Below are 15,507 nucleotides of genomic sequence, written 5' to 3' on the forward strand. Positions count from 1 at the left end.
ATACTGTTCTTTAGCTGTTTACATTGTGTGACTAAAGATATTTTTAGTTCATTCAAGATTTTTGGGGCTACTGCATGACGGCTATAGTGACAATGAAAGATGGGCCTAATTTCTATTTTTATGCCTGAGATCTACTGCAGTCTATCTTTTCTGTAGATGAAAAGAGGACTTAAGTCTGAATTCATGTTAGTGAAAGAGAGAGATCAGTAATGAGGAGGAAAGAGGCCAAATACAGCTCTTCTTAGGATTAGAGAGTACTATAGTCTCAATTTTAACATGTACTGTTGTTGGTCCACAAGTTTACTTTGTTACTGTTCAGAAAATTCTGGAGCAGAGATAAGTTAGACTTAGTGAAAGTAAGAGAGTCATTGCCATGTCCTGCTACATAAGCATTAATTTGATAGGGTATCTATTAAACTCAGAAGTGGGAAGTGACTTGTCTTAAAAGTATTTTTAAAAGTATGAACAGTATTTTAGAAATGGATTTAGTTAACTTGGCTGCTTTTTTTAAGGTAGTGAGCAGCCAATGTAGTTTATGGTTCATATGAAAATGAGACAGACTGTCACGATCCATCAGTACCTGAGCACAAACTGCTTTGTAGCCCTAATGGGTAATGCTGCTAACAAATGAAGAAATTTAACTCGTTAACTATAGGAAACTAAATGGAAATGAACTGTTCATCTAAGTGCATTATTTCTAGCTTATGTGTATTAAAGCTAACACTTCATAAAATTTTCATAGGCTAGAAATACTTTAAAATACATTTAGATTAACATTTTGAGGAAAATAGCTTTCTCCTCTGTCTTTCATTCTTCCATTAAAAACATTTAAGTGGAAGGCTGGACACAGGGTACAGGACCTGGTATCCTAGACATTAGACTTGACACCTGCCATATTGAAACCAAAAGGAACAGTGTCCTGTTTGGGAGTTGTTTATGTTGAGGGCTAGTGGGTGGAGAGAATATTGTGGTTACTTTTTCAGTTTGTAAAGGAACCTTTATAAATAGTTCTGTAAATTTACAATCTCTTTGTAAATAAAGCAAAAATAAATCAATATTTGTTTTGGAGTTAAAAGACTCCCTCCATATAACACTTTTATTATGTCCTACTGAGTCCTTTTGCTTGGATCAGTGCTGGCAGGTATGTAGCTTCAAAGCAGGTTAGTTCAATCTATTGAAATATTCTGCTTTATTTTTACACACTGCCCAAGTTGGCATGATTCTGTGACCTGGACCTACTTCATATGGCAAGTGATGAGATTCATATTCAACAGAGAAATGAACCTAATTCCCACAAGATGTATTATTTACATTGAATGTGTTAAATGAGCACTCAGGTCTTCAAGGGTCTTGTCCACATCAAGGTTTTGTAATGTAATTCAGTACTATATTCATGCACTTTTGCAGGAAAATGTGGCTTCTGTGCACATGAAGTACTTTTATAGCATGCAGCAGGAAAGGGTACAAGTCCTCAGGGTTGGTTTCTAGCACAGTTGTTTATGAGAAAATCTTTGTCTAAATTAAAGAACTACAGTGTATAAATTACTGTTGCATCCAGAAGTAGTTGTCAAGCACAGTACTACTGAATCTTGACCTCTCTCTATGCTAGTCAAGGCTTTCTTTAAGAGAATATCTGTTTAATTATGTTTTAGTTGAAAGAGAGCAATTCAGTTTAACAAGACTTCACTTTAGCAGCTGGTTTAAAACATGGTTTCTCATATACCACATTTTGATGTTTCAGTGGGCCTTGTTTCCTGCAGAGTAAAAGAAGTATTTGATATTAGATGCCTAATACAGATCTGTGTCTCCTTCTCTGCATTCCTTAATCATGTTTGGACTCTGTATATTAGTGTAGACAAGCAGAGCTGTCCCTAGGAGTGTATGGGGCCCAGGGCATATCCATCTGTCTGGGGGGGCGTGGCAAAACTAGCAGCATGCAGTGGCCACAGCAGGGTTTGCCTGGCACTGTCTGTGGGGCCCAGGGCAGCCGTCCCACTTACTTTCCCCTAGGGACGGCCCTCTAGACAAGAACACATGATGTTAACCCCTAATGAAGAATGAGTAATACACAGTTTGGGAAATTGCAAAGAGGAATCATTAAATACTGGGTAACTCAGTTTCTCAGTGGGACTCAATTTCTAGTCTAAGACATTGTGGACAGGTCCGTAAACATTATTACAATACATCACTATCACAGAGTTACAGGTCACTACCTAAAGACTGGGTAAAAGTTTTAAAAGCACCAAAATACTTACAAGCCAGAGTCCAAGTAACACACAGGGAGAGTTCTGAAGTACCTAAAACATGTCAGATTATTATATAAGTTTTTCCCAAGATTATAGATTGGTAATATTTTCTAAGTAAAGCCTCTAGCTTGACTAAAGATTCCCAGAGGAAAAAAAACTTTAACAAACTCATTTAAATGTTTTGTCTTTTCATGTGATTATTGGAGTCCTATTCTCTCCCACCAGAAGACATTGTAAACACAGACTTGCAAGCATTAGTTGAACTATATGTATTCCAGTTTGAGCCAAAAGAAATTTCAGAATCTAAGTTCTTGCGTGTTTAGTTTATGATCATACATAGTAGCATACTGAGACATGCAGCCCTGCATTCCATCATGGGAGAGCTTTGTAAGGAAAAACCTAGTAGTTACCCAGAACACATCTTTTCTTATTGGGTATTGGCTTGAACAATAACCAGAAAAAGTTGCAAAAAGTATTAATCTTCAACAGATTGTGTTCTGATGGGCCATTGAGGGGGCACTCTGCAAGGTGGAACATGAACAGCTTGTCTTTTGTGAATAACCCCATGGAGGGGGAAGGGGTTTCAGTTTGGTAATATGGTATTTTTTCTAGTTGATAAGTGTTTCAAGCTCAGCCTCTGGAAGGGCCAGATACCTTTGCATTTTTATTTGTTTTTAATATTTTTGTAATAAACATTTCAAAAAACTAAAAATACACTTAACCAATTACAAAACTGGGAAGGATTGTGAATGTGTTGGAGGATGCAAGTGCAATTCAGAAGGATCTCAACAGATTGGAAAGCTGGGCTAACGCTAAGGATGAAGTTCAGTGAAAACAAATGTAAAATGATACCCCTCTGGAGGGAATAATCAAAAGCACAAACATAAAATGGATGACACTTGGCTGGATAGGAGCACTAGGGAAAAGGACATAGGAGTAGTCTTGGTTAATTACAGACTTAGTATGAGTCTGCAGTGTGATTCAGCCGCACAAAAAGGCGATGTGGTGCAAGCGTTAGGTGCAAGACACAGGAGGTGATAGTGCCTCTCTACTCAGCACTGGTTAGGCCTAATCTAGAGCACTGTGTTCATTTATGGGCTCTATTTTAAAAAGGATGTGGAGAAGTTAGAGAGGCCCCAGAGGCAGGCAGCAGAGATGATCAAAGGCTTGGAAAGCAAGTCATACAAGGTAAGGTTGAAGGGACTAGCCATGAAAGGTGTTTAAGGGGATATGATAGCAGCCTTGAAATAGTTGAAGGGCTGCCATAAAGAAGAGGAGAACTTTTTTGTCTTGCGGCAGAGAGGAGGACATGGACCAAAGGCTTGAAATTGCAGCAAAGTAAGTTTGGACCGGATATCTGGAAAAAAATATTCACTGTGAGAACAGTGGGGCAGTGGAATAGACTGTGTGGGGAAGTTGTGGGCTCTCCATCACTGGATTTAAAACACAGTGCAGCAGTGCATGTGTAGATGCTGGAGGGGCTGGCTGGGACATGAGGCTGCATCAGTGTGGGGGTTTCCTGCTGGCTAGCCCCACACTGAAGCTCCCTTGTGTCCCGGCCAGCTCCTCTGCAACACATTGAACCAGGGGAGCAGCCCTGGGCTGGCAGGCTGACCCCCAGGGTCCCCTGGCAGCCAGGGCTGCTCTGACCCAGCTCCATTTGCTGCACATGAATAAAGTCTGGAGCATATTGCTCCCAAGTTGATTGTTTTCCAGTGTACATTCAAGTGGCATGCCCAGGAGCAATTAACTCCAGAGCAATAAACTCTGGAGTTTATTCATGCACAGTAACAGCGCATGTAGATGCACCCTTTTTGCCTTGCATTGTAGTGGGGGAACAGACATGGCCCTTTACATAGGCTCTCTTGAGCATATATTGGCAATATTTTGTTGGAGAAGGACTTTGGCTGCCATGCTTCACCTGCTTTGCCTGTGGCAGGTTAGGGTCTTATGTCTTCGTTGTGTCAGGGTTCATGGTAGTCTTAATCTGGAGTTTAGATTAGGGATTATATGGGATGGTTTGCATAGGAATGATGCTGTCTCAGGCAGGGGGTGGACTACGTGACCTCTGGAGGTCCCCTCCAGCCTTCCTTCTCTATGGTTCTGTGACGATTGTATATGTTCACATATCTGAGGAAAGTGTGTGATATCCAGCTGAAGAGAAAGCTCTGGAGTCTCTTGTATTTGCTGTGCATGTTTGCAGGAAAGAGAGTTTGTGTATCAAGTTGAAGAGGGATGCTGGTAGCTGATGTCTGAGATACTTGTGTACAATGAGGAAGATGAATAATGGGTGCAGAAAGGTTGGCAAGCACATTCTTGCATAGAGGCCAGTCACAGCCCTATCTCCATGAGTATTTTACAGGCTGTAACACAGACATACAATTAAAGATATGAGTGATGATTACTATGCAAGTAATCATCACTCACCTTGGGTTAAAATAGCACTGCCCAAGGAACAGAAGTCAGGAAAGGGCTAGCAGCACCCGGGTGGTTGTTTGTACAGGCATTTCCATGTGCAGAGAAAGACTTGCACTCACTTTGTTGAAATTGGCATCACCTGGCTGCCACAGACCTTGATTCTTGTCATTATGGGTGGATGCCATCCATAAACTAAGCTGATATGAATAAAGAAATGGAGTCTTCTGCCAGGAGCGGTGTTAGAGTGATGACTATATGTCCTGCCAGCCTTTGAGGAATTTTCCTGAAAATGTTTTCTGTGGTTTTGGAAGCACAGACCTCATGCAAAATAAAAACCAGGGCTTCAATTTATCCCAAGCCATAAGCCAATACAGAATTCAAAGGGAATAATCAATTAGAAAATGGAAGGCCTTCTGTGGGCGAATGTCTGTTTGCAGATACAGTATGTTCACTTAACTGTTTGCATCAGTAGACTTGTGCGCCTGGGATGCCTCAAATGATACACTGAAATTGAGATATGAAGTTAACACAACCATTTGAGGACATGTGGGATTGCTTGTGGGGGAGATTTTTAATTTCCTTTTCAGAATGAATGAAAGTGCCTGTCAAATTTAGGATGGTATGTATCTGATATACAACATCTGATAAATCTGTGCAGGACAAGGACTGGGAGCAAGGAAAAACAGTAATAAAAAAAGTGTTTTAAATCTCAAAGGCCAAGCTTAGTCTGCCAGCAAAATTTACATATAAAAATACATTCTCTTTCTACCTGTATCTCTCTCGACTCCCATTTATCTGGTGCCCATCTCCTTGGTATCCTTGCTCAACATACTCTTTTTCCCTACTCCAAAGCTGGCCTTATAGAATGAAAGAGAGATTAGGAGTGCAAGCTAAATAATATATGCAAGAGAAGGGAGACTAGTAGCAGCAGGAGGTGAACTACTACAGTGCTGCTTGAAAGACTTGGGCTGCTCTTTTCCCCACTGGGGATGGCTTACTGCTCCCTGTAATTGGGATCAGACAAAACAATGAAAGTTTTCCGTTAGAGTTATATACAGCAAATTTTGAGCATTTGAGAAGAGTTTCAAATGTAGAAGAATGAAATAAAAGTGAATTGACTGTGATATGCAAAACCTAAAGCTTCAAATACAGTTAACTTAGGTTGCTTAATTTCTTTCTCCCTTTGGAGTTGTCCAAGTTTTCTTTTCACTTCATGTCTCTGTCAGTCTGAGCTATTCAAAAGTGGCAAAGGATTCAATAAGCACCCTACTTACTCACCGTGACTGATGTCCTGTAATGGATTCAGCTAATAGGAACCAAATCTGATACTGTCAAATAGGATTAACAGCCAAGCTGGCTGGCTTGAGCTTTGCCTGAATGCCAAGTGGATAAGGGTCAGTGGGTTTCTTTTGGTATCCTGAGCAGCCTGGTGTTGTCGGATTTCATATTCCACAATAGCCTTTGAGATTGTTCTTTGCTCTGTGGTGGCCTTTTTCTTCTGACTGAATTTGTATTCAAATAGCTTTGATGCCTTCTCCCACTTTTTTGCATTCTTTTTTGCCTTGTAAGCTCTTTCTAGCTTTCTAGTTCAAGAGAGAAGTAAAGGGGAAAACAGACACTCGTCAATATGTAATTTCCAGGTTCATTTGCAGATGGCACAGAATTCCCTTATTTTGTTTTTGCTTTGACTAACACCGAAATATGTTTATATAAATGAATTGCAGCCAGTTAAGACCTGCCACGTGGCCCTTGTTTGCCTCCATCTTCAGAGGGCTGTTTTATGTTCGCTGTGGTATGCAGCAGTGGTGTCAAACTCATTTGGCTGCATAGGCTGGATGAGTGTCCCTGAACCAGTCTTGCAGGCCAGACCAAGACCAACACCCTGTGAAATGGCCGCAGCATCAGGTCCAGTCCATATGCTGCATGCAGCATGCACTGGCCCCAAGGTTCAATGTGCATGCACCCACAGGGACTGGCACAGGGCCTAAGCAGCCCACAGCATGTAGGCTGGCCCCAGTGCTGCGGGCAGCACAGGGGGTCACTCCAGGGCACAGCCTGGACCCCATATCCCACATGCCACATGGAGTGCACAAGGCTTGGGCCAGGCCAGTCTCACAGGCCAGATCGTACAGCACAATGGACTGGATATGACCTGGGGCCATAAGTTTGACACCCTTAGTATATGGTGATGGAGTCCTAGTGGACTCTACTCATCTGTTGCATTTCAACTGTTGTTTAAGACAGAAATGCTTTTAGCCATCTTCACATAACTAGAAGATTGTTTCCCTTGTCATGTGTAGACCTGCAGAGATTTATGCTTTTATTTCTTCTGGGCTAATACAGTATATTATATCTGTAGATAACTTATCATTCAACAGTATATTAATACTGTTACAAGATGCTTTGGTATAATTCCATGTTAGCTATATTTCAGAAGGAAAGAAAGCTTTCTTAATTTTAAGAGAATCTCTGTTACTCAGCAGAAACTATACAAACACTTCAGATTTATCCTGCATCAAAGCAGACTTAATATAAGACTATGGAGTCAGGTTCATGTCTGGTAAAATTAGAAAACCTGTTCTTGAAGCATGTGGTGAAAGAAATGCTTCATATTACTGAATGCAATGGTAACTTACTGGATTTACTTGGAATTAGTCAAATACTACACTGTCAAATCTCATGGCATCAGGCTGATGAGCATGTACAGAAAATGTTGCTCAATTATGCTGTCTGGGGGCATGTTTTCATAGAGAAGCATTGTTATTGTTTAGGAAAAAAAAGAGAAGAAGAAAAAAGTTACTTCATTATTTTTGTTTGCTATATATTTTTTTTAAATTCCTGTGCTGCTCTGAAGTATTTGATATTGACCACTGTCATTGTTGCAGCATACCAGATGTGATGAACCAAAGGTATATTTCAAGATAGAAAATCCTGTCTCCTGGCTGCTTGTGTTTTTTTTATTGTGTTGATTTCATTAGAAGTGGTTTTCCCAAATATATATTTAGTTGAGCAGTTGGTTGATATTCTAATTTTATTGATTTTATTCTGATATCATAGAACTTTTGAAATTGTTGGTCAGTTTTCCCTACCCTGAAAAAATATTGCTCAAGTTACTGCTTTATAGGGAGCACAGTTCAGTTGTTTTCAGTGAATAGCCTAAGGTGTTTATAAAAGGAGCAGTAGCAATATACAGTTTAGGTGTTAAAGTCTGTGGTTATTTTTGGTGTTTAAACATCAATGTTTATATAGGCAACTGGTCTTGACAAATAATTCTTAAACAGTAACCTCTTTGCTAAAGCTGGTGTATTTCACAATCTTAATGGGAGAGGAGATTAATTACCTGGGGTTATCCGCGGTTTGATGGCACTTACTTTCTAGTGGCATATGTATCTTGTCTAACAGCTTTCTACTTCCCTACTCACCATATTTCTGCATGTGCCAACTCAGGTGGATGCACTCCGGTTACGTCTGGAGGAAAAGGAGACCATGCTGAATAAGAAGACAAAGCAGATTCAGGAGATAGCTGAGGAGAAAGGCACTCAAGCAGGAGAAATCCATGATCTCAAGGATATGCTGGACGTGAAAGAACGCAAGGTCAATGTTCTTCAGAAGAAGGTAAGCTTATGTTCGTACAAGATTCTGTTCTCCTTTCTGACACATCCTTATTCCTGCTTCATTATACCCCAAAGCTTACCAAACATCTTTGCTTGAAATGACATTTTTGAGGTTAGTGGTTGACTCTAGCATAATGGAAAGATTATTAACAATAAACTTGTGATCTTAGTCAAAGTTTTTTGGGGGAAAAAACAAAAAAAAAAAAAGCAAATATGATTCTAAGCCGTTCTATGATCCTTTGTACTGCCTCTTTTTTCTGTTCAGTATTTATAATCACTGAAGTGTGTGTGTGGAGGATGCACCTCCTTGAAAACTCATCTTTTCCCACTCATTGATTGAACAAAGCCACAAGGCTGTGAGGCATCTCAATTTATAACTCTAGAGTGACTTTGCTATCAATATGTGAATGAATAAAATGAAATACAAAAGGAAAAGAGATCAAGTTAATTTATCTATATCTTACGGACATAAAGGTACATAAAAATTTAATATCTAGAACTCTTGTTGCAGATGCTTTCTAAATGTACATATTTATGTTTAACAGAGCTTGTTTTGGAGCTACTGGAAGAAGGTAATCAGGGCTCAGTCCAACCTTATCTGCCTTTGCTTTGCCTTCTTTGGCTAAGGGAATATAAACGCTATCAATAAAATGAGTGGTTTCCTACGTAGTGTCCTTTGACATCCTTGTCATTGCAGGATGAATGCTTATGACTTGCACATGGCATGATTTTAGGTATGTCCTACACACATTTTTAAAAAAAAAGGTGTATGTGTATCACTATGGCTTTAAATTCACTGTACATTTTTTTTTTCTTTGTGGCTGTGCAGAAGCTGATGCTTGGTGCTGGTGTTCAAGATGCTAGGCTTGTAAACATATTGGAGAATTTCACGGAGTTCTTGTACTTAATTTAGTAATTCAGTCTATTGATTCATTTATGCGCTAGTTATCACTCACTTGGGCAACAAAGTTTATTTTAATACGTGGCTATGAACCATGTGAGCTAAGGATAATGTTGAGTTCCATGACAGTTAACCTTGCACAAAATGGGGAATTCAGGAATAGACTAGACACTAAGGTGTTTACAGAAAGCGTGTATTTACTTCTCATAGTTGATTAAAACAAAAATATTTAGACATAACATCCATCTCAAAATCCTTGAAACTCTGGTACACTGTGGAATTTCTCTTAAGCTGTTCTTTTTTATTTTGTTTTTTTTACCTGATGTGTTTAAGCACAGACTCAGCCTGTCAGAACTTCAGGTCACTCTGTTTTTAACATTTTTATTATTCAAATCTGTTTAAGTTTTGAATTTTCTGGCAGCATGATCATTGCTTATATTTTTGTTATTTTCCCCCCCTATGGAACCCTTCTACAGAGAAATGCAGTTTGGGATGTACCTTAAGGGTGTTAGGGATGTATATTTTTCTACATGCTGTAAAATTCAGGATTATTTCTGTGGTAAGACTGTTTCTGCTGTAAGAAGATATTAAGCCCTGTTTTAAATCTTTCTTCACATTCCCATCCAAAATGGTTGAACCTGTTTCCTAATAATGCCGAAAGTTCATCAGCCATGGCTCCCAAACGGATCTCTAATATGAATCCATGTGTGACCTATGGGAATTCATTTTAGCATTGCTCATGAAATTAAAAACAATTTCTGTCTCCCTGTGTCTGTTTTCTCCAACGATTGTCTATTAAAGCTTCTAATGAAAGTTCAATATTTAATAGACATTTTTACAGCCTTTAAAGTTCTGTTGCTGTTAATTTGTTTGTGCTACCTTAACCTAGGGCTTTTTCTCCCTCTCCTTAGCATTTAAACTGGCAGCTTCAGGGAGACTAGATTTTAATCTGTGCATTCTAACTGGATAGACTATGGACTGAAGACCACATAATCCATGATTCTTTTCCATCTCATCATACAGTAGTTTTTTGCTACTAATAGTTCACAATACTTTGATCAATGTGATGTTGGAAACTTGCTGTAGCACTACCAACATGATTTAGAGGGAGTTTGAATCACTTTAATATTATTCTCTGAAGTGAGGATGTTGCATGGAAAGCTGGCTAAATATTCAAGAATATCATCAGCATCATCTGCCCACTGATGGCTTCTGCTGAAGATTTGCCACTCTGACCTATTTCACCTCTTCCTTGACCCCAAAAATGAGAACAGAAATAAACACTTGCTGCACAGAGGGCACTTGAACTAACAGTAAGGGACCATGGCAGAGCACCTGGCCGCTCAGAGGTAGCAACTTTTGTTGGGGAGAGGGAAGATTGCTGTGCAGCCCAGCTGGCCAGCCGGCACAGCTGGGCATGGATAGCAGTGGGGGAAAAGTTCCCAGTGCACAGCCCCCCCTGTTGTTCTGGTTGGCTTTGGGGTGTCGGGTCCGCCTGGGGGAAGGGCTCTTCTTCAACCCTTCCCCACCCCCCATCACAGTAGAGGGGGCCAGATACTATGCTGGCTCCCCACTCCCTGCAACTAACTACAGAGGGTGGGGGGGCGGTGCTGGGCAACCACTTAGAGATGGCCCCACCTCAGCTAGGCTTGGCTGTCCTCAGGAATGCGTAGCAGACTGCAAAGCCTTCTGGCCTCGGCTACTGCAAGCAAATGCTTGCCTCCCTCAACTGAAGGGCAATTGTGGGTCCCATTCACTAGCAATCCAATCTACACATCTTGGAGAAACCTGCATAGGTTGGATCTATTCTTCCTCAGGCTTTTTACTTAGCCATAGTAAGGTTGGAATGATTTATAGTCATGGTAGTCCAGAAAATGTACAAGAAGCAAGGATTTTTTTGTGATGTTTGGGGTGAAATATTCCAAAAAATCCTTGCATCTTGAACAAATACTTGAAATATGAAGGGTATGTAGCACCACAAAAATATAGTGCTATGAGGGCACACAGGCATTATAGCTCCCTGTTTGGAAAGCTATGGAGCCACCTCAGAAGTGCACTCTCTAAGCAAAGAGCAAAATGAGGTTGCTTCTTTGCTCCCCCTAACTCCAGGGAGAAAGGCTGTCTCCAGTTGATGCCATGTGCAGGGGAAAGGCAGCCCACAGGTGCCTGTGGGGAAGATGTTATATGCTTTCCTCACCCCTGTGGGCAAACTGGGGACTGTGTTTGACAGCTGCTGCCCGAGGACCAGATCCAGTCCCAGGGCAACAACAGTGGCTTGACAGCCCCTCAGCCACCCTTGGGTCAGGAAGGGGCATGCTCCCTGCCCCTGCCACTCCTACAAGTGAACCAGGACTTTCCTTGGGTTGCTGTGGGGTGGGAGGCAGATCCTGTAGCTGACTTACAGGAACAGGGGTTTAATTACAAATCTTGCTGCATCAGTCAAGGGTTTGAGGTAATAGGAAAGGAATAGAAAAAAAATCAATACTGTATCATTAAAGTAGTATGCAGTAGCCTCTAGGACTATGGACATGTGGCTATTACCATGAGACTGAAAGGACCAGTAACATGACATCCCTCTGCTTTGGGAGGTGGTTGTGTTTTGTGTCCTAGGGGATTTATGCCTCTCTCTCAGACAGTTCATTGTGCAGTGCAGCTGCCACTTGACAAAATGGCTGTAAGTATTTATCTCTGAACATGGCTTTGTTTTGTGGCAGCTCCCCAGACAGAGCCTGACACAGTTCTATTGTGAATTGAAGAAGGAACTCAGATGCGGCCTGGTTGTGCTGATGTTAGCTGACTAGGCTCCATCCAGAAACAATCCAAATATGCTCTTCCACACTCCTGTCATTAAAGGCTGCCATGCATCTCATTCATAATGAGAGGTGCTTTTCATGCCCTTTACTGCTACAAAGAAACTCAGAAATCAAGATATTTGTCTTCACAAAATAACTGAGAATACTTTTTTGTTGGGAGAGGGAGACGTGGACTATGTTAATAACTAACAGTTTTATCTTAGACAGTAAATATATTGACTAAAAATGCACAGTCATGGAAATTTTTATAACTTAAACAATCCTATTTGTGATAAAATGTTAGAAATAAAAAAAGACGGTAAATGTTTTGTGTATTTCTTCCTCCACTTTATATGAAAGATTTGTTGGGTAAATTCTGTAAGAAACATGCTTTTTTTTTTTCTTTGGAGTGCTGGTCATCAGTTCTTTTTTGCGTGCTTTTCTACAAATATTCCACTCTTGGCTATATTGTAGCCACCATTGTGTCACTGATGTCCTCACACTCCCCTACTTGAGAGTAAAGGGCAAAGAGGTCTTATAGGCCTTCGGGTTCTTTTTACTGCTTGTAACTATGAGACTATGCTTTTTGGCAGTGTTAACTTCCTTTGCGCATTATGCAGTTTAGTTTAACGTAATTATTTAATGTATAGTGTTAATACAGCATTAGTAATTAGAATTAGAGAGCACATTTTAATTTCCTTTTCTTTGTTGGCCTAAATTATATTATACTTTCCATAATTTAGTTAGTGAATTTCTGCTATCTTAGGCACAGGCACACACTCATGCAAGGAACTTGGATCATGGCAGAAGCTAAGTCATCAGGGTTTAAGATCTGTGCTTTGTGTGACACTTGATTGGTCACTCTGCTTGATTGTCTTGGAGAAGGGTGTGTTCCATAATTGTTTCATGTTGTGTTCTTTATCTTAGCAGTCAACTTGGTTCACACAATGTAAGTCCTTTGTCCTGGTAGGAATCAAAGTCAGAAGAGAAATACTTGCTGACTGACTCAATGGTTAGTGTTTCTAGAAGCCTAGTTAGATTCCAGGTCAGTGACAGATTCCAAGTGATATTAAATCTTATAAGTCAGCATCATGCTTGCCTAAGAGCACCTCTGTTAGTCCCTGGACCTGATGTACTTATTCCCAACAGTTGCCAGTAATACTGAGGGTCCTAAAGAAACTGTGGCAGGATGAGGGCATGTGGTCGTGGTAGTCATAATAGCCCCAACATGGACCAGACCATTTTGGCATTTGGATTCAGGAAACGTCCTTTCACAGATCTCTATCACTTCGCTTGTGTTACTCAGCATAGAACAATGGTCAAAACCTTCACTCAGACTCAGCATTCTTGTACTCGACAGTTTGATGCTGACTGCAATGGGCTTCTTTTAAAAGTAACTAGCTGTTCAGCTCCTTTTCCCAAACACTCTACTCTAAAGCAGTGAACTTTTGACCAGACTGTCTTAAAAAGCTAAATGGACACCTCAGCACTAACTTTCCCTCCTGACAACACCAGTTTCAACAATTCAAGATTGTTTGTAAACCTTAAAGCAGTCTGGACTTCATCAGCTCTACATGAGACTATCAGGCAGCAGTACCTGCATATCCCTGTATTCCTCTCTCCCCCCCAGTAACAGAATTCCCCAATTAGAGAGCACCTCATTCCTGGGAAACCTCATCCCAGGGTTGTTTAGCCCTTGAACAGGCGTAGTCTGTTAATGCCTGACAGAGTTAAGGCACAATTTATGTCCACCCAGCAGTTATTCAAGTTGATCTCTTATGAATTGGGCAGGAAAGATTGGCCGCCTCCTGCTGTTGGAGTTCATCCTACAAGGACTGAGGCAACTCCTGCTTTCTGTTCTTTGAACTTTCTCATGTCCAGATATATAGGGTAGCTGCCTGGAAGCTCAATCCATACATCACTAGTTGCTCTTCCCCAATACAAGCTTCTGATCAGACGCCAGTTTTAGTAGGGCTGCCCTGCAATTGCTGTTTAGACAGGACTTGTCATTCCCACTTTCAACAATACAGACATTTGCTTATTAGTAACCATGAATGGAATCAGTTTGAACAGTCACTCAAAGAATCAAGAATGAAGGCTTACTCTACAGTAACTGTGGCACTTGTTAGTTGTAACTTCCCTTTCTACTACTTCAGAGTGTTTCTCCCATGATGTTCTTAAGGAACAAAGGAATGCGCGTGTCCTGCTTTTTATGTTCATAAGTAGAATAGGTGTAAGGCTTCCTAGACTGCAAGCTTAGTTCCAGCATACTTTCCTAAGCAAAAAGAATCCAAGCCAATAATGGAATCTGTATGGCAATGCATCTTGAAAAACATTGTTTTCTGTAAGGTAGGTAACTTTACTCATCACCAGCTAGGATTTTTTAAAAAGTCACTTGGAGAAGAAGCCCAAATAAAAATACTCTATAGATTTTGAAACATTTGACAGAAAAGTTATGAGTGTTTTGTGTGTCTTAAAGACAAGCCTTAGATTTACATTAAGATTTATATTAATACAGTGAAACTCATTTTCTTATGTTCCAGTCAATGCATATTTGTTGCAAGATGTCCAAAAATGGGCAGTTAATGCATTCTGGAACTGCCTAATACAGGCATAAAGACTGCCAGGCAAATTATTTTGCATTTTTTATTGCCTTGCATACTGATGGATTAGAAAAATGGTAAATTATCCGTTTCTCCTTATTTAAGGTGAAAACTCAGAAGAGTTAGTTTTGTAAGTTGCTTTTAGGATGTTCTTGAAATAGTTTCTTAGGCAATTGCTCTTTTGCTTCCTGTATTTCAATTGACTATAGCTGGGTCTTCATTAGTAATGTGTCGGTGAACATGCAGTCAGCTCTCTGTGGGAGTTTGTCACTGGTCAGTGTATATCACCTCACCCAGAATAGGATTCAGAACTGCATTGGAACATCTCTACTTGACATATATGCTTTCTGTGTGATGGCCACAGCAGCACAGGAGCTTTATACTAGGGCTGTGTGAAGCTTTGGTTGCTGATTCGATTTGGAGGAGATTCAGCCCAATTCAGCAGCCAAATCTCTGAATCCAAATTGAATCAGGAGACCCTTTAATCTCTCCGAATCAATTTGCAGCAATTTGATGATTCGGGCATAGACACAGCTTTATATGTTTTTTCTACTTACCTCAAGGTACCAGGCATGGCTCATGAATGCTGAGATAATGGGGCGGATGGAGCATCCTATGGGAGTGTGGGGGAGTTCCCTGCGTGCTTGGCGGCAGTCCCAGAAGTGGACTGGAAGTACTTTTGATCCATTTCTGGGTCTGCTGCCAAGGGTGCGGGAGGACTCCCCGCCACTCCTGTAGGATGCTCCATCTGCCCCATCAACTCAGCGTTCATAAGTCACACCTGTTACCTTGAAGTACGTAGAAAAAACATAAACCTGTGTCTATGGTCAAATCGCTGATTCTCTGAATCAGAATCAAATCTTTGAATTCAGAGTTGGCTGAATCAAATTGGGACTGATCTGAATCAGCAAATTGAATCACTGTCCCCCAAAT

The 15,507-nt window shown here is 40.6% G+C and overlaps 1 protein-coding gene across 15 annotated transcripts in view; it reads left to right on the forward strand.

Annotated features, from left to right (window-relative positions):
- ERC1 (ELKS/RAB6-interacting/CAST family member 1) overlaps nt 1-15,507 on the forward strand; it is a 478,195-nt gene that overhangs the window by 163,375 nt on the left and 299,313 nt on the right. For 9 of the 15 annotated variants that reach the window (XM_090043416.1, XM_090043418.1, XM_090043420.1 and 6 more), the window contains one exon: nt 8,112-8,279. In XM_090043416.1, coding sequence (XP_089899542.1) covers nt 8,112-8,279 — 168 coding nt within the window. Of the gene's footprint in view, nt 1-8,111; nt 8,280-8,823; nt 8,851-15,507 lie in introns of all 15 variants that reach the window. The other 6 variants (XM_090043415.1, XM_090043421.1, XM_090043417.1 and 3 more) reach the window with 1 other exon arrangement.

This window comes from Crocodylus siamensis, chromosome 4 (assembly GCF_052110815.1).
Source record: "Crocodylus siamensis isolate JL-2025a chromosome 4, ASM5211081v1, whole genome shotgun sequence".
In the NCBI taxonomy this organism is placed as follows: Eukaryota; Metazoa; Chordata; order Crocodylia; family Crocodylidae; genus Crocodylus; species Crocodylus siamensis.